The 27,583-nt window shown below is 38.9% G+C and overlaps 1 protein-coding gene across 2 annotated transcripts; it reads left to right on the top strand.

Annotated features, from left to right (window-relative positions):
- Positions 1–439: 439 nt before the first annotated feature.
- On the top strand, positions 440–26,863 carry man1b1a (mannosidase, alpha, class 1B, member 1a). Of its 2 annotated transcripts, none has more exons than XM_041969779.1 (14): positions 440–722; positions 3,538–3,675; positions 7,117–7,225; positions 7,415–7,605; positions 9,033–9,181; positions 9,287–9,393; positions 10,529–10,720; positions 11,374–11,522; positions 11,633–11,821; positions 13,201–13,391; positions 13,694–13,814; positions 14,115–14,309; positions 19,976–20,107; positions 20,662–26,863. In XM_041969779.1, the coding sequence occupies exons 2-14, from the start codon at positions 3,574–3,576 to the stop codon at positions 20,869–20,871; spliced, it is 2,037 nt and encodes a 678-aa protein (XP_041825713.1). In that variant the 5' UTR covers positions 440–722; positions 3,538–3,573; the 3' UTR covers positions 20,872–26,863. The 2 variants fall into 2 exon arrangements, with proteins under 2 accessions (XP_041825713.1, XP_041825714.1); XM_041969780.1 differs by lacking the exon at positions 440–722 and adding an exon at positions 2,835–2,870.
- Positions 26,864–27,583: the final 720 nt, after the last annotated feature.

Here is a 27,583-nt window from a genome sequence, read left to right as displayed (position 1 = left end):
CTCCTGAGCTCTCATGACTGAACATGCTTTCAAAATTGCTTTCATGAACTAATGTTTGGGCATTCTCAGTCTCTAAACTGTGGATTAAAGTAAATATATAAATATAAATATAAATAGGAAAATGAAATTAAATAAATCTGTGTAAGGCATACATATTTTGGGGGAAAAACACATTATGAATGAAAATTAAATTAATTAATTCTCCCAAAAAGGTAAAAGTCTAAAAAAGTATACAAATGACAAATCATTCTCCCGAAAGTAAATTGTGTGAACTTAACTTTCTTTAAATTTTGAGACATTTAAAATGAAATAACTGGAGGCTAACAAATTTAACCAGTTATTAAAATCTATGTAATAACATTTTTTTTAAAAGATGCTCGACGTCTCAAAGAGTTAAAGCGTAAACTCTCGGACCACGTGACATGTCACATGACTCAGCGCAGTCTCTTGCTAGCTCTTTCCGCATCTGCGCTTTGCTAGCTGTTCTTTAACTTTATCCTTTTTTTCTCAGTTTAGTTGGTTTGACATTTCATGTAGCACCTGGTCGTTTGGCGTGACAGTCGGACAGACGACTGTGTGACACGTCTGTGCTTCTGGCAGCCAAACACGGTCCATTTTATTTTTGGAAAAGAGTCCAGGAGGCAAGCTAGCCTCTCGCAGCTAACAGCTGCTTGGGTTTCAGGAAAGCACCATCGCCGTGAGGCAGCCAACCAGGCACAAAGGTGAGGAGGAGGAAACTGGAGCTGGTTTGACTTGACATTTTCTTTAAACGGGAATCATTGCAGCGGTTATTAGTCACATTAGAAGGAGCTGCGGCTAATTAGCCTTTCTAGCTTACACACTTTGTTCTAATTCATAATTGTAGCGTTAGCTTTTGTGCACAGGAAAATGTTATTTTTGTTTTATTTAGCAGATTTTCGAAGGAACATTATAGCCAGAAAACGAACAAATGTAAAATCACAATACTGAGCAGCCGGTGGTGTTGTCGAAATTTTCATTAATATAACTCATTAATTTGGCATCTTTTTATTTGTATTCTGTTATACATATAAACATTATCCCGTATACCTCTTTAGGATACACATCTGTGTTTGAGTTTAATTAGGGCACGGTTCAGAGTAGAAAGCGTTATTGTTTGTTGAGATAGTTTTTTCAAGCGTTTATAAAGTTATTACAACCAGAATCTGACATAAGCAAACAATCACAGCTGGCAAGAACTTCTAGTCCACTGTCCATGGTGCTGAACGAGAAGATAAGCGAGAAATGGTCATGTAAACCAGACAAAACACAGCTTAAATTCACGCGCCTCAGTTATTGTGGACCGAGGCCAATGAGCCGCAACATGTTAAATCACATATGATTTGGACGTTTAGAGAATGAAAATGCTTTGGATAATGACAGCAGATTTTATTTTAAATTTTCAGATTCCCTCTGGAATTAAAGTTGTTTTTTTCTTTTTTCATTTTATTTCATTCTCAGTTGGTGCTCTTATTGCAAAATGAGTGTGGTCAATGGTGCCAATCACACTGGGGAAACCCGATGTTGCTGCAAATTGCATTGTTTCACTTGCCTGTTCTCCCTCAGTGTAGGAAAGTTAATGTAACGTTGTGACAAACCAATGATGCCTTCTAACACGTCTGGCATAATACGGGTGAAGGTTGGCTGAGATATCCCCGACCTGTCAGCCGGTTCCCTCTGGAAGGTGCCAGTTGCCAGAAAACCCAGTGTTGTCAGCACTTGCAGAGGGACTGGCACGGCGTGGTTCCTCTTCTCTGTAACGCTGAGCCCGAAGCATCACAGAGGTCCAAGAGCACAGCACACGGCAGTTGGAACTAATTCACGAGCCATGCAGTAAGTCTTGCTGGTCTCTGAAAATCCACTCACTCAGGAGTCTTGTGCCATATTGTTTAGCAGTATCGGATAAGCCATTGTGCGTCTTTACGCACTGGATCTGTGCCATTTTAAATCCACCTATCAATTTTCTGAATAGCTACAGGTGGGGGAAAACATGTACGTTTTTGTACATATGCCAACTTTATAAATGAGGCCCCTGGTGACTATAGAGGCCACTGGAGTACAGTGAACTCATTGTTATGTTCAACAGACCAGGGAACATTTTTCCATCTTCTATTGTCTAGTTCTGGTGAGTCTGTGTGAATTGTAGCCTCAATTTCCTGTTCTTAGCTGACAGGAGACACCCAGTGTGGTCTTCTGCTGCTGTAGCCCATCTGCTTCAAGGTTGGACATGTTGTGTGTTCAGAGATGATATTCTGCAGACTTTGGTTGGAACCAGTGCCTGTTTAAGTGACTGTTGCCTTTGTATCATCTCCAACCACTCTGCCCATTCTCCTCTGACAACAAGACATTTTAGTCCAGACAGCTGCTGCTCACTGGATCTTTTCTTTTTTCAGATCATTCTATTTAAAGCCTAGAGATGGTTGTGTGTGAGAATCCCAGTTAATCTGCAGTTTTTGAAATACTAAGACCAGCTTGTTTTGCACTAACAACCACACTGTGTTCAGAGTCACTTAAATCCCATTTCTTCCCCATTCTGTTGCTCAGTTTTAACTTCAGTAAGTTGTTGTGATCATGTCTACATGACTAAATGCATTGAGTTGCATGTGATTGGCTAATAATGTATTTGTCTTAACAAGCAACTGCACAGGTGTACTAGGGCCGGGCGATTAATCATATTTTAATCTCACTTACAGTCTGGGTTTTCAGCAATCATAAACGTTAAATGATCCAATTATTTGCTCCTTCTCAGTTTACTCTTGTGCTGTTTTCAGCTGCAAATTGAACACCACTGGCATTGCAGCGCTCTGCTGCAGACTCCTCACACAGCCCCAACCGCTTTGGTTTGATTCAACGTGAGTTCCCAACACCTCTCATGTCAGGCTGAAGAGTCGCGACTAAATAATCCACTAGCTCCCAGAGACACGAAGAGAATACAAATGTTATAAACAAACATAACTTTTTTTCTCTCACCAAAGACCAGTGCTCAGTTAACACAGTGAACAAGACAAGATTTAAGAAACTCATCAACACTTTGGACAAACGGTATCACTGCCGTCTTGTCTCCATGTTAGTGGAGTGTCTCTCCCTGTCCTGTATGATGAGTGTCGTGAGGGTGTTGTGAAGGATGTGGCTACCGTCCAATGTTTCGTCACCGCTACAGACCTGTGGTCAAGTTGCTTCATATATGTATGGCCACAGACAACGCTTCAAATGTCACACTGGCTCAAATCTTAATTTCAATCAAATAATCATTGATTATCATTTTTGGCACAACCGAGCAGCCCACAGGTGTACCAAAAAATAAATAAAAAATGACCAATGAATGTATATTTTTAAAGTAATAAAAGGGGTTAATCAAGAATACACTAGGCTACACACCAACTACAGAACAAAATAAGAAGTTTCAGTAAAAGTCAATCTTAAGAGATGATAAACATTTTAATTTTCTGTTGATAGACCATTCAGCTTTTCACATAATAGAAAAATAGTCTTAGTTTAACTTTTTTTTTCCTGGTGCAGGTTCTATGATCTACGACCATCCTACCCAATCAGAGGATGTATTCGCCTCCCAGAAAGGACTTCATCGCTCTGACACTCAGCGACCCACACAGTCACTCCTACAACAACGGCAAACACCGAAGACAGTCCTGCTGGAGGGTGAGTGGTCAGTGTGCACATAATGGCTGTGAAGGACTGAGGATTGCCACTCAGACAGATTCTGCTTTGGATGCGCAACAAATTCATGTGTGCCCAATAATCAGATTTCCGTTCACAGTATTAGAATGTTTAAGTTGTGGTTACTGTGGAGCTCACTGATCCTGCACACACCTTCAGTTATGATGCAACTTGGGCACTTTGCTGCTCCACCCACAAATCAGGGTTCGTTCAGTCATTTCAGTGTTTTAAAGATTTACTAAATGCTAAAAACCTTAGAACTATAAAAGTTAGAAAATCCTAATGTCATAGCTTAAATGTCAAGAAAAGATTGAACAATTTTATGCTTTAATGGATTAAAGCATAACCATTAAAGTTTACAAAAGCTGAAGCTTTATGATGCAGTTAATCGGGTAGTAGTTGTAGAGTAGAGAGGCAAATTGGAAAGATCTCGGGCTTGAAGTGATGGTGAGTCATTGCAAATGGCTTTTGGCACAAGTTGTGGTTTTTGAGGATGCCACTGATCTTGCTATGTAATTTCACCCAGTTGCATATTCTGGAATCAGATGAAAGATGGTGAGAAAAACTGCCTCAGTTTTATCTCACTGATGTGATTGGACATGTAAAGCACTAAGATATTTTTTTAAAGACAGAGCTATTCCACAACAGGGGAAGATCTAAGTAGGGAACAGTCAGAAAAACTGATGCATTTTTATAAAGATGGAGGTAATCGATCTTTTCAGTTACATAACCAACCAGTTGGATGCTTGCTGTTGTGGCCTGTTGAGTCCACAATCAGAGTAAACATTTCTGTTCATCTTTCATCTTTATGGAGAAGCTGAAATAAATTGTCTGGAAACTGTCAAGAAAGTCATAAAGCAATAAACTCTCCTTCGGTTCTGCAACATAAATTACAGCACTGTCCAAAATTATTGAGCCAACCTTCATTTCTTCATAATTTGCTTCAATGGAGCCAGATTTTCTTGCAATCTTTACAAGTGGTCTTGAGCAGTAGCTATACAGGTTTTATGAAGGTCTTTTAAAGTTTTTGTTTGGACATTAGTTGCAAATTAAGACTTAGAAAAGAAACTAATTTAAATTTTATTTCTTTAGTGTCATCTACAAGAAAATGCTAAAGATGACACATTGTTTGGCATGAAATAGTATTTTTGGCGCCAAGTGATTCCCAAAGGCCCTTTTATTGGGATAATATTAAAGCAGTGTGGAATTATCTTGACATAGAACAGAACTAAAGGCAGCCAACATCCAAAGAAAATATTTCAAAAGTATTTGAAGAAGCCCGGAGAACTATTCCTAAAGGCTACTTTGAGAAATTACAATATGGTCATTGTAAAGCTTTTCTGGAAAGAAATGTAAGAAATGAGGGGTAGCTTGCAATTTTTCATAGTACTATAGATGCGACCAGAAAAAAGAAGTGTTAAGTCCCAGTTCTCTTTTATGTCATGTATTGCCTCAGTAGGACAACAGGTGTACAAGGGTGTCCATCTTATTCTTCCTTCAAGAGGTAGACTGAACTAACCTTTGCCTTGAGCAATCACTCTGGAACTACTCAAATTAAACTTAACCTTAGTATTAAATATATATGAACATAAACGTATATGAAAATGATCAGAATGTAAATTTCTCTAACACTTGTATCGTGTATCTTAGATATTTTTCAGTCAAGTTTCTGACAGTTTACGCTTCTGTTTTCCAAAATATAATCGTCTCCACGTCTCCCAGTAGCATTTCCTTTTAGTCATTTCAAGCTTCATACTGATGTTTGGTGCACGTTGCTCCGGGTTTAAAAAGAAGGACACATACTTGTTCAGAGGTTTGCTGTTATGTCCTTGTAGAACGGGTTAGACAACTTACCATCATATGGGCTACTGTGTTAACAATGGGGATGGAAACATTTTAATGACCTTTTGAATAGCCTTAAGCAAGGTTTGCATTCATCTAATATATAAACCTTTATTTAACAAAATAAGTTAATTAAGAACAATTTTAATTTAAAATGACAACCTAGTAAGTGGCAGCATAACAAACCAAAACATCAAAAAAAAAAAAAAAAGAGCCACTAAAAGTATAGCAGTTAAGAGTTGACAGATAGAGTATACATACACATCGAACAATACATTATCATACCAATTTAAAACTGGTTTTAATTTGACATGCATAACTAGCTGTAGCTAATAGTACAATGGACTGTTTCCACTACCACAGTTTTTAAAAATGCAAGAGGTGTTAAAGAACTGAGCTTGAGTTTCTGCTGCACATGATTCCAGTCATATGCAGCAGAAAAAAACAAAAAAATGGAAGGAAGGTTTTGCAGACTTTAGAGAAAAGCAGATTAATTCAGCTACTTGAGCAGAAAGTATGGCTGATGTTATGGAAACTGAGTAATGACTAAGGTACAATATTATTTTGCCAGCTAGGGTTTTATAAATGAGAGTGAGCAGTCTAGCCAAATGCTGAAACATTTAAGAGTTGACAAACTTAATCTGGAGCAGCCCACTGAAAGTATTTTGCTGGGACACTCGAGTTGTGGGAGAGTTCTGTTGAAGACCATACATTTTATTTTGCTTGTGTTTAATGTTAAGTCATGGTCTGAAAAAGTATGTTGAATAATACTGCAGCTAATTTGCAGTGCAGACAGACCAGAGCTGGGAGAGGAACCAGAAGTATAGACAGTAATATCATCGGCATACAGGTGAATATTAGAGTTTATATTATTGATGTAAATGTCAAATAATGTTGTACCAAGTATAGAGCCTTGGGAATTACCTTCATGAAGGGGGAGTGGATCTTTGAGAAGACCCTCCACCTTCACTGAGGACATGCATCCAGAAAAATAGCTACCAAGCTGATTGGTTTAGTAGCTATTGGTAAGAAGCACATCCTGTACTTATTACATACCTGCATAAACCTATAGCAAAAAACTACACAAACAGTACAGAGAGATGGCAATAATACCAGTATTAACCTGAAGATCATGTGCTATGGCTTTTCATGTTTGGGTTTTTAAGTTGTTATGTCAAAAGTAAACTGAAAATGCCCCCTTAGAAAAGCCTGCTTGTGTTCACCATGACTCACATAAGATGGTTCAATAGTTTCATGGGGCCGCACAGGTGTTAATTAGAACAGGTCTTTTCTCCTGAGAGATGCTGATTTAGCCTTTCCCCCGGCACCGCTATAAGATGATTTATTTGTGCTCCATCTTAGTGCTCACAGCAGCACATCAAGTGGAGAGTGATGGTGATTTTGTATGCGGTAAGAATAGCGAATAGACTTTTCTCTTTTACATTTCCTCTCTGTTAAAGAAAGCACAGAGTGGTTACAAAAGATGTTTTGGGAGGAAGCTCTAATTTGCCATCTGTGATTGCAGTTTGGAGCTGTTAGACATGTTTGCCTGTAGTTAGTATTTTGTTTCTCTTCCCACAGAAATGGAAGCAGCTGTCTCGACTCCAGCGAAGCCTTATCCTGTTCCTGCTGGCTCTTCTGCTCATATTAGGACTGCTCTCATATCCCAGCATCACAGAGCAGTGGAGAGGTAAGCAATGCTCTGTCAGTGCTCAGCTCATAAACACACATTCAGCTGTCAGCAGCCTTCACTTTTAGTTTGTAACTTATGTCTGTAGTCAACTTTAGAGACATAATTTGATAGTGGCTACTTGCTGTTATTGTGTGGCGTAGAGTGAATGTTGTTCTGGCTTGTTTCTTGTCCTGTGTGTGTATGTAGGGTTATCTGACAGGGAGGACTGGATGGAGCCCAATGTCATTCCTCCAGGCCTGAAGCCCATCTTAAATCCGGCTGTAGTTAAAGCTCCAGCTCCTGTGGTGGGGCCACATCTGGGGCCAGCTGTGGGTCTTGATGCTGTGGCAGAGCCCAAAGGACCAAATATCCCAATTCTGGCTAAACCTCCCACTAAGGTTAGACTTATAACTTGATTTATTGATGTCGGGAACCCTGGTTAACATGGTCTAACTTGTTGACCAAGGTGACCTATTTGTTTTTCCTCTGGCATTTTAATTGGTTCTACCATATTAATTAATAACATAAATCGGAATAAGGCTTGCATATTAAGTAAAGATGCCTCACATTTACATTACAAATATTTAATGTTACATAATAAAACTTTTGTATTGATTTACAACCTTCACATATGCTCTTTAATGTAATGTAGTTTGTGGTTTTGTAACTGAATTCCCTCTGGATGGTGAGCTGCTAGCAGCACTAGGCAGCCACTTTCCCCAGGAGGCCCCCAAGGCAAGACAGGCCAGGAGCAGCCGCCCCCCATGACCGGGCCATGCAGCGACTGTAGACTACAAGCCGCCACCAACCCCAGAAGGCATTTGTTTAGTCCTATAGTTTGCACCTATAACTGAAGCAACAGACCAGAGGCCTGCACTATGAATCAGGATTAACATACCCAAGATATCTCTCTGGGACCTTGGTTGACTTATCCAGACATTTTCATTCCTGATAAGCGGTACTACGAAGCTGGACATCAACTCTGTAATTCAACCCAGGGTTCTCCCATCTTGATCAGTGCGCACTCACATAAAAGGTGTGGAGTCTGGAGCGTCTGACAAATAGCAAACATGGAGAAAACCACTTAGCCTACACTATTGCCGTAGCAACAGTCAGGAAGGAATGGTGGCTGAAAATTGATGACTCTGTTAATATACAAGTTCATAAGCTTAAATGGTTTAGTCAGAGATGTTCCACAAGTCCTCTTTTGCAAGTCCAAGTCAAGTCTGAAGCCTTATGTGGTGAATCCAGCATCCTGGATCATTATACCAAAGACGTTCCAGTCTGTGCTCTTATTTTGGTCCCTCTTTATTAAGTTTTTAATACCCAAAAGTTACAGGCGCTGCAGCAACAGCTGCGTTCACTGGTGCTGTCAATGTTTTGATTTTATGCTCATTGGTTTGCCATTCTTGCAAACAACTCTAAGCTAAAACTCTGTTTTTTAAATAAACAAACAAACCTTCTATAAGTAAGATCCAGAAGCAGCATGTCTTCTTTAAACCCAAGCTCATTTGATGTGGACTGAGATATAAAGTTTAAAACTGTCATGAGGTCTTAGAGATAAAAAGTTGAAATTCTGTTTTGGAAAAATCCCTGACACCCCTTCCTCCTGGTCTAAGATGAGAGAGGTCATCCGGTGGAGCAAGAAATGCACCATTAAAGCTAAACAATGTGGAGTTTTTTTGTAAGGTTTGGTGTTAGGGATGGAACATTTGATTCTGTTGAAATTACCTCTAAATAAACTTCTTACCACCTCCAAACTCTGAAACAGGATTTTAAATATTTCTTCCCTTTAATATTTTGTTCCTTATATGTTTCACTCTAGAGAAAAACATTTGTAAACAAAAGAGGACCGCCAAGCCTACAAAAAGATGGAAATGTTTCAGACACCATCGCTGGAGAAAGACTGGGGCAAGAGGTGGCTCAAGATGAAGCAGGAGAGGAAGAGGAGGACAAAGAAAAGAAACTTGTCAGGTGATCTGTGTGTTTTTTTTTTTGTTTTTTTCTCTTACAATTGTGCCATGTTATGGCTGTGAATTTAATGGATAATTTAAATTGATTTTTGATTTAACCACACAGCTGGAGAGGAGCGATGATTGAAGCTGATCAGGCCACAGAGCTTTCACCCTCAGCCAATGAGAAAGAAGCTGCACCAGCTAACCCTGCAACCTCAATCCCACAGGAAGGTGAGCCATGACTTATTGTTTTTTAACAGTACTTTTGGTTATTTACTAGCAAAATGAACAGAACATCAATAATTGCTGTTATCCACTGAAAAAAGTTCTCCCTCAAATGGACTTGTAAACATGCATTATATATTTTGAATGATTTTTTTTATAGCTGTGCCATTAAAATTGAAATAAAAATGGAAGAAATTGTGCACTAAAAGGCAGTCACCGGCCACCATATTTGGTGCACCCATTGAACTGCTTGTTAACACAAATAGCTAATCAGCTAATCACATGGCAACAACTCAATGCATTTAGAGTAGTAGACATGGTCATAACGACATGCTGAAGTTGAGCATCAGCATCAAACTGATCAGTTCACTGGACTCCAAAGACCTCCACAGTCACCAGATCTCCAGTAGAGCATCTGTGGGATGTGGTGGAACGGGAGATTCTCATCATGGATGCAGCTGACAAACCTGCAGCAATTATGTGATGCTGTCATGTCAATATGGAGCAAAGTCTTTCAGGAATTCTTCCAACACTTTGTTGAATCTATTACACCATGGATCAAAGCAGTTCTGAAGACAAAAGAGGGTCCGGCATTGTGGACCTAATAAAGTGGCCAGTGAGTGTATTCTGAGCCGAGACCATTTAGAGACTCATCAACAATAATCAGGGCCTAAAATTTACTTGTAAGCAAGTACAAGAATCTAAAACTAGTGGTAATGTGTTCTCTTTCAAAGGTGATGGTCTGTGTTCTGTCAGCATTTTTGAATGATTACCAGATTTTTGACCCTCTAATGTCAATTTTTATTTACAGTTATATAAAAGCAAAATAAATACAGTAAAAAAAAGGTAACAAAATAAAATAAAAAGAGACTGGGATGAATTTGTACTTATTTGAATTATTTGACAGGGACATTGCATTTGTACATAGTCACACAAGTTTGTAGCTGATGCCACGCAGAGTTTTTAGCCAGAGCTTATTCTTAACTCTGGTCTCCGGTTGGGGGCAAGAGTTGGCCTCAGTTTAAACTTACTTTGCTCAGACATTTTCATCTGCTGCAAAACGGTGGGAAAATGAGGCATACATTCTTGAAATTTCTTCTTAAAAGAAACACATCTTTGTCATTTGTGTATCTTCACTTAGTTCCAACTGGAGCTGTGGACAGACTGGAGGCGGTACGTGATGCCTTCAGACACGCTTGGAAAGGCTATAAGGATTACGCCTGGGGTCATGATGAGCTGAAACCCATTTCAAAGTCTTTTGGTGAATGGTTTGGACTGGGTTTGACACTCATTGACTCTTTGGATACCATGTGGATTCTGGGCCTTAAAGAAGGTAAAAACTTGGCTTTAGTTTGCATTAGTTTCTTGGCTTTATCTAAAATACAAACAGGCAACATTTACTTATGAGATGTAAAACTAAAGAAAATACCAACAGTACTTGAGTGCAGTCAAACTGTGGCAAGCTTGGCTGCTCTTACCTTATATAACTTTGCAATATAACCAATTCTCTTCCATTAAATATAGATTTTGGCCAAATTTTGCTTGGTCTCAATGCTAGTTTAACACATCAAAGCATGTTTGAAGTTGCTGGAGAGTGCAGCTGCATGTATGAAAAAGGTTTGAGCCTTTTGTTGCTTCAGGAGGAGCTGTGCCAAAAGTGTGATGGGTCAGGTAAAGCTCAAAACTCTGTATGAAAAAGAGAGTGTCCCGCTATGAGCTGGCATCAGACAGCAGTAAGTTGGGTTGTGGGGGGTGACAAAACAAGAAGAATAAAATTAAATTAAACATACTGTAATAAGTTCAGAGGAAGAGAAGAGGAAAAAAAACAAAAGGGACCAGGTAACCTGCTAATTGATCTTTTTTTTCCCCCAGAAAGCCTTCTGATTCTCTAGTTTGTTACTCAGCTACTGAATCATTTAACTTTTTTTTGTCATCTGTTTCTTCATCCTTTTCTCATATGATTGTAATTCACTTCTCTCGACCCAGAATTTGCAGAAGCAAAAGAATGGATAGAGACAGAGCTCTCCTTCAACAAGAACGTGGATGTGAATCTTTTTGAAACAACCATTCGTGTCCTTGGAGGGCTGCTGAGCAGCTTCCATCTAACAGGAGACCAGCTTTTCTTAGACAAAGCCGTGAGTCTTGCTTTCTTCATACTGCAAAACAGCTAACTTAAAAAAATGGATTCAGTAATACTGAGCTGTTAAAGTGTCACCCCTATAACTCAGTTTCTTTTCACATAAAGAAAGACCTTGGGTCCAGATTGATGCCAGCCTTCAAAACACCCTCAAAGATCCCATTCTCAGATGTCAACATTGGGAAAGGAACAGCTCACCCACCGAGATGGACATCGGACAGCACTCTTGCCGAAGTTACGAGTATTCAGCTGGAATTCAGAGAGCTGAGTCATCTCACACAGGACCCACAGTATCAGGTTTGGACACCAAGAGAGCTTTGCCACTCTAAAACGGGCTTTATATGTAATTTTTTAATGGGTTTTAAAAGTATTGAAGGTAGCTTATCTTAATATTTATAGACTTACCAGAAAATTTATTAGGGTCACCTACTTGTCAACACAAATATCTAATCAACCAATCACATGACAGGACCTTAGTGCATTTAGTCATGTAGACATGGTCAATATGACTTGCTAAAGTTCAAATTGAGTATCAGAATAAGGAAGAAATGGAATTTAACAAGCTTTGAGCGTGGCATGGTTGTTGGTTTGAGTATTTCAGAAACTGCTGATTTACTGGGATTTTCACACACAACCATCTCTAGTGTTTACAGAGAAGAGAAAATATCCAGTGAGCAGCAGTTGTCTGGACCACATTGTCTTGTTGATGTCAGAGGAGAATGAGCAGACAGGTTGGAGGTGATAGAAAGACAACAGGAAGTCAAAGAACCACTGGTTCAAATTAAGGTCTGCAGAATAGCATCTCTAAACACACAACACGTCCAGCCTTGAAGCAGATGGGCTACAGCAGCAAAAGACCACAGTATCGGCTATGAACAGAAAACTGAAGCAACAATTCTCACAAACTCCCCAAAACTGGACAATAGAAGATGGAAAAAAGTTGCCCAGTCTGATGAGTCTCCATTTCAGCTGCACATTCAGATAGTTGGGTCAGAATTTGGCATAAACAACATGGAGCCATGGATCCATCCTGTCTTGTATCAATGGTCCAGGCTGCTGAAGATGTTGTGGTGTCAGGATATTTTCTTGGCCCGTTCTGGGCTCCTTAGTACCAATGTGGCATGATGTAACCACCACAGCCTACCTGAGTATTGTTGTTGACCATGTCCATCCCTTCATGACCACAGTGGAGCATCTTCTGATGCTACTTCAGCAGGAGAATGCACCATGTCACAAAGCTCAGATCATTTTCAACTGCTTTCTTGAACATGACAATGAGTTCACTGGACTCCAACAGCCTCCACAGCCACCAGATCTCAGTCTAATAGAGCAGCTGTGGGATTACAAGAATGAAGTCAGTTGTGACGGGAAAAGGGGTACAACCTTGTACCAGCAAGGTGTACCTAGTAAAGTGGCCAGTGGCTAGCATGAGACAAACTATGTTTCCTCTCCACCGTAGTTTCAGTTTATCGAACTGGAATAATGGCCATCATATTCTGAGGCAGCTCTGTGTGACACATCCTTTGGATTAATGTTGCATCATCAAAGGTTTGAATTGTGCTTTTGTTTCCATGTGCTTATGGCTGTGTTTTAAACATATCACCCAAACATCATGATTTCACATCCTGATGAGAATTTTCTTCTTTTTATTGATTTAATCATTTCTTCTTTTGCAGGAGGTTGTGAATGAGGTAATGAGGCTTGTCCACAAGCTGCCCGGCAAACACGACGGCCTGGTGCCCATGTTCATCAACACCAACAGCGGCCAGTTCACCCACAAAGGAGTCTACACGCTCGGTGCCAGAGCAGACAGCTACTACGAATACCTGCTCAAACAGTGGATCCAGGGAGGCAAGACAGAAGACGAGTAATGACAGTGTTACCTCTCTGTAAAATACAAGATTAAAACCACAGGAACTTTCTGTGAACTGTTTTGATGGTATTACATTTTACAAAATTCTGATTAATCCAAGTATTTTTCCTAGATCTCTTGGCCTGATTAATCAGCTGTCTTTTTGATTTATAAATTTAAATTAAAAATATATTTAATTTATAAATAATTTGATATTTTTCAATTGAAATATTACAATTTAAAATATTTCAATTGAAAAATGGTGAAACACTGTTTTTAACTGTTACATCTTTTCCTTCTGTGTGTGTTTTGTCCAGTTTGTTGGAGGACTACCTTCAGGCAGTGGAGGGAGTGAAAAAACACCTTGTAAGACAGACGGGACCCGGAAGGTTGACCTTCGTTGGAGAGCTGTCTCACAACCGCTTCAACCCTAAGATGGTAGTTTTAAGTCAGTGAACAAAATGATCACTGACAAGTTCTGTTCTTCTTGCTTCTGCTTGAGCCTCTACAGTCACGGAGGCTTTTGCTAATACACGCTTCCACTTTCAGTCCTCAGCAGACAAAGACTGCCTTGTAAGATCAATTTGCTTCTGTGCTTTTGCTGAATCTGTAGCCGTGCTAATTCATACAGCTAGTCGTCCTCTTAGTCAGTAAGTCTAACCCACTCCAGCTGACAACGCTATCTTTTGTCCTTCATTATTCTTCTCAATTCCCTCTCTCTTTCTGTCTCTAAACCAGGATCACCTGGTTTGCTTCTTGCCAGGAACTTTGGCTCTGGGGGTCCACAACGGTCTCCCGGGGGACCACATGGATCTGGCTGTGCAGCTGATGGAGACATGTCACCAGATGTACAAACAAATGGAGACTGGGTTAAGTCCAGAGATCGCACACTTTAGCCTGCTGGTCAGCGATGGCCACGATGTTGTTGTCAAGGTGAGCCTTAGAGAAGGTCATCATTGCAGCGGTAGAAGCTGTTAGTGGTTGTTGGCTGTAGATAGTGGTTGCTATGATTCCAGCTTTTTTTGACTCATATCCAGCATAAATATATGTTTTATGCAATTTCAAGATGAATTATAACAGTTTCTGATTTCAAACCATGCAAAGTAACCCAAATCAGGGAGAACACATGGTAGATGCTTTAGTGACTCTCCTTAGAATAATTTTAATCATCCAGCCTACATTTGTTGTATGAGTACTGACTATTGACTATAACTATCCTAACCCTCCTCAGGGCTCATTTAATTTTTTTATTAGGTTTTTCATAGTATCTGCTAAGGCCCATTTATGCTCCCTTATGTATGTAAATAGCAACATCTGTTTCGAACGTTTTAATACGTCGCCATCCTCATACTTCCTTGCATCTTTTGCGTTGTCATGGTTATTAAGTCAGTTCCTCCACTAGTGGGCAGTGCTAAGTTCAGAGTTTACTCCTGCGATCATCCATTTCAGACGCCGTTTAGCAGCGGTAATGTATCGCTATGAAGTTATTTCCAACCGCCCAGCACGCCCTAAATGCTTGTCTTGTGCTTGTCTTTATTCTTCTTCTGCATTTTTGTTTCCTTCCTGATTCTTTTCTTCTTCACTGGTTTGTTTCTTTCGCTGGTCACATGTCAGCTATTCTTCTCAGCATTGGCCCCACGATTTCCGGTGGTATTGCTCCGTCTTCTGCGTCAAGCGATGGATAGCTAAGCTCCCTGAAATGGACCAAATTACGCGCGTAACCGACGCAGAAGACGAACGAAACTGTCGTTCCGTCTACGTATCCGTCTTCTGCCGTGCTCTGCTCCAGCCTCCACTCCTCCCATTATTACTCCACAAATAATGATTTAACATTTCAGAAGCTCAAATCAAATTTTATTTATTAAGAGCTTTTCATGCACAAAGTAACACAAAGTACTTTACAAAATAACAAATTTTGCAATTTAAAAACACCAAATTTAAAAAGCCTTCACACACCAGTACAGCCGCCAAGAGCGGCCGTAATTGGCTATTAGTATTTTTTTAATCGTTATCTTGGGATGTTGCTGTACTGAGGCATCCCAGTACAGAACAGCTCTGTACTGGGATGCTCCTTGGATCCACCAGTTGAGGTGTTGCAAGAGAAGAAGATAATGGCTAATAGGGCTGCAACTAATGACTATTCTGATGGTCGATTAGTCACCGTATAGTCACTATAAAAACGACTAGTCGACCAATCGGATTATGTATCTCATGATTATTATAAATGGATCTTATTTCACTTTCAGCTTTGAAATCTTGCATGAAGTTGTTTTATAAGTCCGACGTGCCTCCTCTTTAAATGTTCAAGCATTGCAGACGTACTTCCGGGGTACACAAGGTCTGCTTTACAAATCTCACATGTATTTAAATTTGTTTTGTAAGTTGAACATGAAGTTATTGATTCAGCAGAGATAAGAAAAGAAGACGATGTCTCACTCTGTAGTTTTTTTGTTTTGTTTAGTTTTGTTTGTTTGTTTGTTTGTTTTTTTTTTTTTGTTTTTTGCCGACAAGTGTCGACGGGCAAATTCATTGTCAACTTTTTTTATTGTCGCCTATTGTCGACAACGTCGACCCATCGTTGCAGCCCTAATGGCTAAGCTCCCATTCCCCCTCCCCCTGCAAACACCAACAGCCCTGCAGAGCTCCTTCAGAGCCAGACTGCTGTATCCAAAGTGTGAAGAAGTGCTTGGAGGAGGTCCATGATTCTCCTAGTAGACTACAAACACACTTAATAAAATCAAATAGAATTTATTAATGTACATACTTAACATATATTATTTTTATATATTAACATAAAAATAGGTTTCTGTGGCGTTTGTGTGTTCTCCCCGTGTATGCGTGGATTCTCTTCCAGCTTCCTCCCATAGTCTACAGACATGCATGTTTGGCTGATTTGAGTCTCTAAATTCTTGCTAGGAGTGACTTCAAGTCTGATTGAATGTTTGTCTCTCTCTGTTGGTTCTTTGATGGACCAGAATCTGCTCCAGGCCCCTCGCAACTCTGCCTTAGAATAATCTGTTATCTCAAGAAAACAGTTTGTTTTTTCAAGACAGTGAGATAAATTATCACTAGAAAACAGTGTTAAATAAAACCATGTGAGCCTGGCCCCTATCGGCTTGTGTACACTAGAGTATATAACTGCAATTAAAACACACCACACTGTAGTCTCTTTCACACACAATCGCACACATACAAAGCACATGTACACCCCACCCATACGCCATTCTCCACAAACATGAACTCCCATCCATAGTTACTGTCTCATAACTGACAGTAGGAATAAAAATATCAGTAGAATGACAACATCTGGCTTGACACAGCTGTGGAGGTTTGATGTTTAAAAACTAAGGAAACACATGTTGGCCTATGAAAGCCTAATTAATTTATCTAATTTGGCCAATTCGGACCACATAAATTAATTTAAAACATGCACCTGATGATGATTATGTATGGCCGTATGGTAACTTAGCTAGCTGTAGAATTTTGTGGGGCTCCACACACATCCAGGTTTCTTTAGACTTACATCTTAAAATCTAGTCCAGAACACCCCAACAAACCAAGAAGAAAAACCCAGATTTAGACAAACCTGGTGGTCTCTGGTGGTGGTTCACAGGGTGAAAGCTCAGACAGAACCCAACTAGAAACGAGCAACGTCAACCAGCTGCAAAAAAGAAGAAAAGATAGCTGAGGCTCTGCTTTTCATTCCGCTTTTCCAAACTGACACAGCAAGTATGGACTGCTTTTGTTGTTATAACAAGGTTCTCACTGGGTTCATTCCTCAGATCAGACTCTGAGGCCGACATAGGGACCATCACAATCTCTGTGTGATGACAAGATGACCTTGCACGGAGCAAATTCGCCAATGAAAAGCCAAATAAGGGTTTTGTTTTCTGATCCAGAATGCACCGAGTCTTCTTCAAATGTCACCTTGCACCTTCCTCTCAGTTTCCTTTTAGCAGATCCAGAAGTTCGGACACTTTACTGCCAAAAAGCAGCTAAGAGGAGAAAATCCTGTGAAGTTCTTCAAAAACCCAATTAAGTTTATCTTTATGGACAAATTTAGGAGTCATGGACTTTTGGATCTCATTTGGATGTTCAACCAGCTTGTCAGTTTGTGGATGGTACACGGCAGTTGGTACTGTGCACCAGCAGGTCATTTCCCTACACACCTCCATGAATCAGCCCAATTAAATCCATGTCAGTGCGTTTAGAATGGGTCTTCATTAAAGGACATGTGCACAAAGGCACTTTGTGGATGCCTGGCTGGTTAACAAGCTGGCTTTATGGGCGAGATGTAGACCAGCAGCACACATCCCACCAGATGTCTGGCCAATGAAATTGAGTCATTATCTGGTTTAGTGTTTTTGTTTGATCCAGTGTGACCAGTCATTGAGTTGTAATGAGATGCCAGGAAAACAGTTGTCTTGGCAGATTATAACACCAACAATTGGTTGAACTTAAACTTGGAGAAATTAAGTTCATACTGCATCAGGGTTACATGAGCTGGTGGTTGTCGAGAGTTCCTACTTGTATTTTGCTCGGTTATATGGAAGTCATTATGTTACTGATTCGATGTCACTCCATTTAGCCCTCATCATGAATGACAGGAGAAGAATTTAGGAGATTTTTCTAACTCTATAAACAAATTTTATTTAACTCACTGGCCAAATTATTATAACGTCAAAAAATACATTTGTAATCATAATAAATTCATACATCAGATGTTTGAGGGATAACATCTCAATTCTGTGATCAACTAGCCAATATCATTGATCCAACTTAACCATATTGCTCAAATATCAATACAGCAATCATTTCAAGATGTTAAGAATTTAATGCTTTAATGTCTACAAATAGAAATTTATTCCTCCAGATTTGTTCTAATGATGTGAACATTTTTGACGTTCAATATACAGAATGTGTTGTAGTCTTTCAAAGAAAATGAACAAAAACATTTTTCATTTAAATATCTATTTGAGATCAAATGATGTTTTTAGTTGCTTTTTGTGTTTGATATTAATAGAAGTGATTTTTGTTAAATCAGCATGTGATATCGTCTCATATCGATCGCTGGATCCTAAATGGAATCAAATCAAAATCTTATCAAAGGAGAATTTATGATACACGCTAACAATAAATTATCATCCATCTAATCGTTAGAATAGTGTCTTGTGATCTAACTTGGGATTTTCCACTGTTTCTGTTTCTGACAGATAAAATGATGTGATTACATTTCAGATTATTGTACTTAAGACAGTTTCAATACATTTTGTTTTTTACATATACAAAAGATATATTTTAATAATAATAATAATAGTTATAATAATAAATAGTTAAAAATTTTAATATTAAATAATTTTTTAAAAAGGTCCAACATTATTATTTGAATTAAAAAAATCAATTAAGCTATTTTGAAAATTATTCTAAAATGGTTTATTATACATACACGTAGAAAAAAACAGGAGCTCATTTTCAAAACAAGCCGAAGAGGAAGAAGTTGGAGAACACCGTGACAGATGTTTTGCAAAGACTTATTCTGTATTAATATCTGCTCAGTTGCCTGGAAGTAATCTCAGTGAAGCAGCTGTCATCTTCAATACTATTCTGGCCTCAGCAGAAACTATTAAAGGGTAACACGACATCAGCCGGACAACCGACAGTAGTAAGTCTGAACGAGGACATGCTAACTAGCCACCTAGCATAACTCGGCCATTGGGATATAAAGTGCTGTAAAACGAAGACCTGGACAGCACTGTGAGTCATAACCTGGAGAATACTCCGAACAAGAGTATGTTGTCCAGTGCCGTCCAGGTGTTCCTTCGAGTTATGCTAGGTGGCTACTTGGCATGTCCTCATTAAGACTTGCTACTGTCAGACCTAACCCTTCTAATTCCGTTAGACCTAACCCTTCTAATAGTATCCACTGTGGCCAGTATAATATTGAAGAAACCAGCTGCTTCACTTAGTCATCATAAACTCATGACCACACCGATAGAATTAAACAATCCCTCTGCCATTGAACAGAAGCAACACTTGCTAAACTTTCTGCAAACAAGATGACAAGTTGAAAATTTCCGTGTCCCGGCCACAAATTTTAATATAGCCTTATAAATACAACAACACAGTTACTATCTCAGCTGCATAAGCACCCTTTTTTTTTCCTACTTTTCCTAATTAAAACAAATATTGGATGCTTCAACAATAACTTAAACATGGACAAATGAAAAAGTAACACCGGGTTGAGAACTTCCTTTATCAAACACTGAGTCAAGGATGAGACGGGGAGCTGCATGAGATAATGAAGCCTTATTTACACTTCCCTTCAAACGCATACAGCCAGCAGATGAAGCTTTTTTTGAATTCATTAATGTTTCATTGTAGTGAGTCCATCTAACTGCAGTCGTATCACTGACAATGTTTTATGAGGCTTTGATTTCACCATTTCTTTAAATGGACTGTCTGCTCCTTTCCTTGATTTTTATTTATGTCTATTGTAGCTTACTGATTGTGTTCTCATTATAAATTGTCTTAAAGTTATTTTCTGTTTCTGTGGGACTGCCTGGTTAAGGTCAAAGTAAATGCTGATTGTTATCCTCCAGCCTGCAGACAGACACAACCTGCTGAGGCCAGAAACTGTGGAGAGTCTTTTCTACATGTACAGATTCACCAAGGACAGCAAGTACAGAGACTGGGGCTGGGACATACTGCAGAGCTTCAATAAATACACAAAGGTACAGCAATCCACACAGCAGCCTTGTCGTAACCAAAGTTTTAAATTTAGTTGACAAAATATGAGAATATATCAAAGTCTGCTCACTGCTGGTGCATGTAGGAAGATTGAGTTATTACCTCTGCTGAGGCGGAGGTCATGAATTCAGTGCTGTTGGTTTGTCTGTCTGTCTGTTAGCAACATAACTAAAAACTTTGTGTATGGATTTTTGATTACATTTTCAGTAAATCTTACAAAGAGAATAAGGAACAAGTGATTAGATTTTGGTGGGTGATCCAGATCATCACCTGGATCCAGGAATTTTTTCAAAGCTAGGGGGGATAGGGATATTTTTGCCATTAGCTTCAGCTCAAACTCTAACATATTGCCCACATTCTATGTAAAAAGAAAAGAATTACAGTGACTTGGCGGAAGTCTGTGCTCTCCGAGTGCCTCCAGTATTTTTTTTATGCATATAACTTCTGGTGGTTTGGGGAAGCTTAACATATCACGGTTAATTTTTCTGCCTTCCATTAGGGGTATTAACTACCTGACTAAATGTCTCCACTTCTTCAGGTCTCTGGTGGTGGCTACACATCCATTAACAACGTCTGTGACCCTGTCAACCCCGGGCCCCGGGACAAGATGGAGAGTTTCTTCCTGGGTGAGACGCTGAAATACTTGTATCTGCTCTTCTCTGATGACATGGAGCTGATCAGTCCAGACAAGTACGTCTTCAACACGGAGGCTCATCCTCTGCCCATCTGGCCGTCTCCACCTAAGTGATGTCACAGTACAGGAGGCGTCTGAAAAAATCCAGCCCGTAGAGTCTGCTGCCTCTGAGCTACCGTCCAAGCTGGACTACTGCTGGAAGCAGTGAAGGAGATTTGTGCTGTCCAAATGCACTTTGATATAGGGAGGACTTTCTTTTGTTTTGCTCTGGTTTTTTTTCCATTGCATTTATTTTTCCTAAGGAAAATGTTTGTGACAGAGCTGGCCTCTAATGTAAAAACTCTGTAAAAAGCAGTTTATCACATGGGTGATTGGAAGGATTTTTGTATGTTTTCACCGTCAGCTTTAATTCATTTTGTAAGGGAAAAACCTTAAAGATTAAGGTGGAATTTACCTTATGCTGAGCATGCATGTCTTTTATTAAATTAAGACTTGAAATGAGTTGTTAAGGCACTTACAGCTAGCTGGTGTACAGTGATTTAAAGCCATCTTGTATTTGGTATAAGTTACTGGAACATTGCTTGTTTCTACATAGTGCACACAAGTGTTTTCTCGTCTGCTTTAGCAGAGCCGTTGTGATTAGCCTTGTTTTCATTCTGCAGTGATGCAAATGATCATTCGAATATCCCCAAAAAATAAAATGAAATCAGATGCGTTTCCGTTCCAGTTTGAAAAGAATAAACTAAGCTGCATTGTGTTGCCAGAAGGTGGCGATATAGACAAGCTTACATGTGGCTGCAATTCAGTAGAAGTGGATACCGATCTCATGGAGGGAACAAAAAACAGCTGAGGTAGACATCCAGGAGGAAAATGGACAGAACTCTTCTTCAGGAATGACTTTAAACTCCAGGAATATTGGGAATATAATATTACTGGAGTTTAGTGGAAGCAGACGGCAACAGTTTGTGTGTCATGTAATCAGGGTCAGGAGCTGTCTTTATTCCACTTAATATACTTCAAGTCAAAAACCACCTCAAGAAGAAGACATTTTGACCTCTTCATATTAAAAAATAGCAAGGAAAACATGGCTAGTGTGAACAGAGATGGCTCATTCTCTTTTTACAACCTTTCCCACCTAATGAGTCCACCCATGTCAGTTTAATAATGTTTAATGTTCACAAAATGGTTAAGAATTGGGGGCTTGAACCAGCATTTATTTCCGAGGTTAGCTCAGCTGCTGTATAGTGGACATTTTCAAGTTTACCGGATTTTTGTTATGCTTTATATATTTTAGTTGGCAATACAAGACATAGGCCTGTGGCTAAATTTCTAGTAAGCATTTATTACATATGTAGCAGTGATTCTCAAATGGAAGACAGAAAAGTTGATCAGGTGGGTCAGTCCGTGCATTAATATGCAGCTTTTGGAGTTTAACCTGGCTGATTATTTAGGCCACTGTTGTTCCAGTATACATGCACAGGAGAGGAATCAAGGCTGTGACTGAAGTATGTATGATGGCATGACGCTAGCTTTTTTAACACTAGCTGGCGCAACACTAGCTGGTTCAACGCTAGCTGGGGCAACACTAGCTGGTATAACGCTAGCTGGCGTAACACCAGCTGTTTCAATGCTAGCTGGTTCAATGCTAGCTGGTTAAATGCTAGCTGGCACAACACTAGTTGGTTCAATGCTAGCTGGCGCAACACTAGCTAGTTCAACGCTAGCTGGGGCAACACTAGCTGGTTCAACGCTAGCTGGCGTAACACTAGCTGGTTCAATGCTAGCTGGTGCAACACTAGCTGGTTCAATGCTAGCTGGCACAACACTAGTTGGTTCAATGCTAGCTGGCGCAACACTAGCTGGTTCAACGCTACCTGGCTCTACACTAGCTGATTTAACGCTAGCTGGCACAACACTAGCTGGTTCAACGCTAGCTGGCTCTACGTTAGCTGGCGCAACACTAGCTGGCGCAACACTAGCTGGCTCAACGCTAGCTGGCGCATCGCTAGCTGATTCAATGCTAGCTGGCGCAACCCTAGCTGGTTCAACCCTAGCTGGTTCAACACTAGCTGGCGCAACACTAGCTGGTTCAATGCAAACACTAGCTGGTGCAACACTAGCTGGTTCAATACTAGCACACTAGTGTTCATTTATTACCACGTCCAGAGATGAATTGGACCACTTCACAGCCTGTTACATTTCCCAAGTGCTTTACTGTTTTTACAAAAACATGGATGTTATCTCTTCTGTTGTTACTGGCCTCTTTTTCTTTTGTGTAGCAGCATCTTGTTCCCGGGTATGAACTTGGGATGGGATCTGTGGAGCATGTGCAGGGCATCTGAGCTACTTTGAGTCTAATTAATGGAGTAATTTGAATCCCAGTCGCTTTATCTAGTCTGACTTTGATAAATTTGACTTTGTACAGTTTTAGTCAGACTAATGTGTTTACATGAATTTTAACACTAATTGATTTTTCCAGCGTCATGGAAACAAAACTGTTTGTGACAGTTACTTTGGGCAAAGATTTAATATATAAACGAGTCCTACTGGATTTTCAGTCATGATTACATAAATAACAAGTTTATCCATTCTTGAATGTAGACATAATTTATTATTCTTTTCATATTTGTGTTACATAGAAACACATATCAGTAGATTAACGTGCTCTCTCATGTTGATTTTTGTTTTATATCATATTAAGGGGGATTAACGAAGGCTGCCATGCAGTTTTATGTCAACACTACCTTTTCCTGTGTCAGGGAAAATAGAGGATGTTGGGCTCAAACAGAAGTATATTTCTTTTAAACAATATCATCTTATTGTCAAAGGTATAGCTGCCATTACCAACTGTCCATTTTTATTTTTTTCTCAAGAAATCATGAAGTATTTAAATAAAAGCCACAAATTTATCTGCTTATAACTTTAATAAGTGAGGCTTTGGACTTCACGTTGACCAGGACAGCATCATGATGAGCTGCTTAAACATTGCTTTGTATTAGCCTGCTGCCATGTTTATTGCTTTTACACAGTCACATACTTCAGTGTCAATTCCTTCTGTGTTCAGTATGTTAACTTATGACACTCAGCTCTGGGTTCAGGTTCTGGAAGCTGGTCAGAGGTGCTGCATTACTGTAAACTCTTTTGCTTGTTTCAGAGTTGAGTTTCTTTTTATTTTATTTTTTTATTTCAACTGATCATTCACAGACTGCCTTCATCTTCATGCTGCAGAGAGGTCAAATAAATCTGCTTCCACCAACGCTGTGTTAGAAATTCCAGCTACCTTCTTCTAAATTAGACTAATTTTAGTGTTTACACGAGTTGCAGAAAGGATATTGCATTTATACTCCTGTTAACATCTCAACTGAACATGCATGTTCGGTCCTCTTCAGCAGCTGGTAAATGAATTATTTATGAGTCTTTTAGTCTCTTACACCTGAAAATGTGAAGTTAGGTGAATTTAAGAGGATTAGGTCTCAGTGTAGAAATTTAAGGCTACATCCACATGAAAAGAAAACATTTCCCTTTTTAAAAAGTTTTCCATAAAGACGGGATCATTTTAAGAAATGCATACGTCAACAAAAATAATGAAGATGCTTATACATAAAGAAATACACCAAAAGGTATTTTTGGGCTCCCAATATGGAAAAATGTCCAAACAATAAAAAACTTTAGCTGATACTCCTGTAGCAAACATGCTCTAGAAAATTCATCATGTTTGTCCTGTTTTTGATTGTTCCAATTATTAAAATTATTAAACTGATCAAGTTTATTTCAGGGTTCCAAGCCAATGGTTTTACTAAAGAAGCTTGTGAGCCTTTCATTTGGACTACAAGGAGCTGAATCAAAGCATGTCAAAGTTTGCAGGGACCACTTTAAGGTTGTAAATCACTTGGTTTAGATTCTTCATGGTTAGATTCTGCTGTTGTGGGTGAATTAAAGCTCATGGGGAACTGCTTTCTTCTTTTATTTGTGAAGATTGCTGTTGCTAAACAAAAAACCGATGACGTGAGCTGAGCTAGTTTTAACGTAAACTAATGTTTTTACTTTAATCGGCAGACTGTCCAAGCAATCTTCATGAAGAGGACTGCAGACTGGGCTTTTTCAAAGGTGGTGATAATGTGAAACAACTATAAAAACACCAAAATATGTTCCTACATGAGCAGCAACATTGCAGGATTTGTGCAGACAGGTCTTTTTCCAACGTGCTTTCACATATCTTCATGTGATGAAGTTACACATATCAAGAATTGAACTGATGGTTATTTCTCTAATTTAAAGCCTAAATCTGAAGTAAATATCTATACAATCAAACAAATCAACTTTTTTTTTAAAAGTATCTTGTGCTTGAACTGGCGTAACTGTAGAAATACTCAGTATCTTCCTGTACAACTTTAGCCACTTTGGTTTGTTTGGCCACCACTTCATTCACCGGAAGCCTGCAAAAGTCACATGATCGATCGCGGGCAGTTGGAAACTTATCTGTTGAGCCACAGTTTCAGCTTTAAAGATGGTTTTCTCCAACTTGTTTTAGAGTCATACACAAATTTAGATCTCTTCTTGTTAATTACTTCCAGCGGAGAGCCATACTGACCCCCATCTTTGTACATGCATTACATTTACCAACGTGCTGCTCTGCCTGTGTCCATTTAAATGGTACTCTAGTGGTTTGGTCCTGTTTCCTAATTACCATGGATGCATATTTGAAGTGCTACGAAGTGAAAATAATTTATGGCTTCTATGTTAAATAACAAAACAAAAAGATTTGTTATTTTTTGTGTAAATGATTATTTGCTGATTTGCTGATTTCTTTTGCTGGTTATTGAGCCCTTGCTGGTCTTAATGCTCTTTGCCACGGTGTCAGAAATTTTTATTTTTTGTGCTGCTATGTTGAATGTTTTTCATGAGCCATGCCACCACCAAAGCCACACAATTTTGGGGCAATCCATCAAACAGTTGTGGCTTTCAGTCTGCATTGGAGTGGTAGAAACGAAGGATTGGCAGACAGGCTGGTTGCCAAAGAGCCTTGCTGCAGCATGGATAAAACTGGCATGAAGATTTATTATACACCTTGAACTTAGCTGAGGTTCAATCCTGCAACACTGAAGGTTTAACTGTAATGGAAACTGATGGTGGATAATTCATTCATTGATTTTTTTTATTTATTTTTTTGACCATCTGTTTGACACCTTAGTGGTTCCAAGTTATATTAATCACATTTAAACCATTTATAATTCCATGTGCACAGGAAACTCTGCTATGATTACATATTCATTATTATTAACATAAAGCTCTAAATCTTTCTCTTGCCAAACTCGGCTTGGTGGTCCAGTGAAAATCTGCAAAATCATGTCTTAAGAGTAAAAACCACTGTTTCTTGTCATTATGATCTCTAGATAAAGCTTAATTCAAGTAATTGATTTCTGACTTTAAATAAAGTTTATTTTCAGATTAATTATAATCATATATCCTTTCATACTAAAAGCCAAACTCGACAGTGCCTGTGCCATTTTGTCAAAACTCCTTTTTTTTCCCACAGATAAGACGAACAAATAGGATGGCATTGCAGATTTATTTGGGACTATTTTCAGCAGTGTGTTTGTGTGGTCATGGTGGAGAAGAAACCTGCCAGCCGCTACAACACTGATGCTCACTGATGAGTTTTTAATGGTTTTTGGACAGCAGTTGAGCTCATTTGGCACAGATAAGATCTATCAACCTGCAGAAACACAGACACGGCACTCTTTTTCAGATCTGTTTCCCAAGAAGTATTACTATAGCCATTATAATACTAGTTTTCTACCTGGTTCTTAAGTAGACAACCAGTTCAATCCCTTACAGCTGTCTCACTGAGTCTGTAAAGGATTTGTTCACATCTGAACAAACATTACTCCTTCCATATTTTCTTACCCAAAACCCTTATTATATTAATAATCTGCATTTATTTTTTAAAAGTAAAATTTTCTAAAGTGCAATATGAATTTAAATCTCTATTTTTTCCAAAAGTTTGACCAACTTCAATGCATTTATAAAATATTTAAATGTAAACTAAACTTCATGACAAAGAAAAGTTAATATACAGTAACTACGTTCTGGAAGATCATACAAACATATTAATTGGTAAGGGGTTAGGGTGCCAGAATTTGGTATAAAATGAGCATGCATCAAAAGACTTTGTCTTCCCCAGCAAGGATCGTCATAGTTAACCAGTTTGTTAGTAGTCAGTGCAAGGATTCAAGGAAATCTGAGTGAATGTGTGAAGGCCAAGGATGAAGTCTTGTATTCAACTTAAACACAAGTTATTTTGCAAAACTGCAACCTTTAGCTTTCCAAACATGAAAGCATAAATAAAAAGAAGGGTTTTGTAGCAGAAAGATAGAGACCTCTGTCTAAACCTGTCTGACTGCTGCCATTTCAACCACCTTTTCAAGTTTGCTTGTATATATATTTTTTTAATACAATGAATTTGGTTGCTTGAGACACTGAAAATAGTCTCTGGATTTATCTGTACAATAATGGTTCAGATCAACAAACAAAATGTTAGATTTTATTTTAAAAAAATTCCAAGTTTGTTTTTAGGTAAAAGTGGGACTTCTGGCTTCATACTTTGAACCGTCCATGTTTGTACTTAACAGGAAAAAAAAAAAATTGTTTTTTTTTTCCACTCTAGTTTTGAGCAACTATACAAAAGTTTTACAATAATAATGATTAAAGAATCACAGCCCGAACATAATTGCTGTGTATGTTCCCATAAGAAAAGTTATTAAAATTCATATCTTCTATTCTGCTTTAACCCTTTGAAAAGCCTCACTTAATAAATATGTATTAA

This window comes from Melanotaenia boesemani, chromosome 19 (genome assembly GCF_017639745.1).
Source record: "Melanotaenia boesemani isolate fMelBoe1 chromosome 19, fMelBoe1.pri, whole genome shotgun sequence".
Lineage (NCBI taxonomy): Eukaryota > Metazoa > Chordata > Actinopteri > Atheriniformes > Melanotaeniidae > Melanotaenia > Melanotaenia boesemani.
The sequence above is the reverse complement of the archived record's forward strand: the minus strand, read 5'-3'. Positions and strand labels throughout refer to the sequence as shown.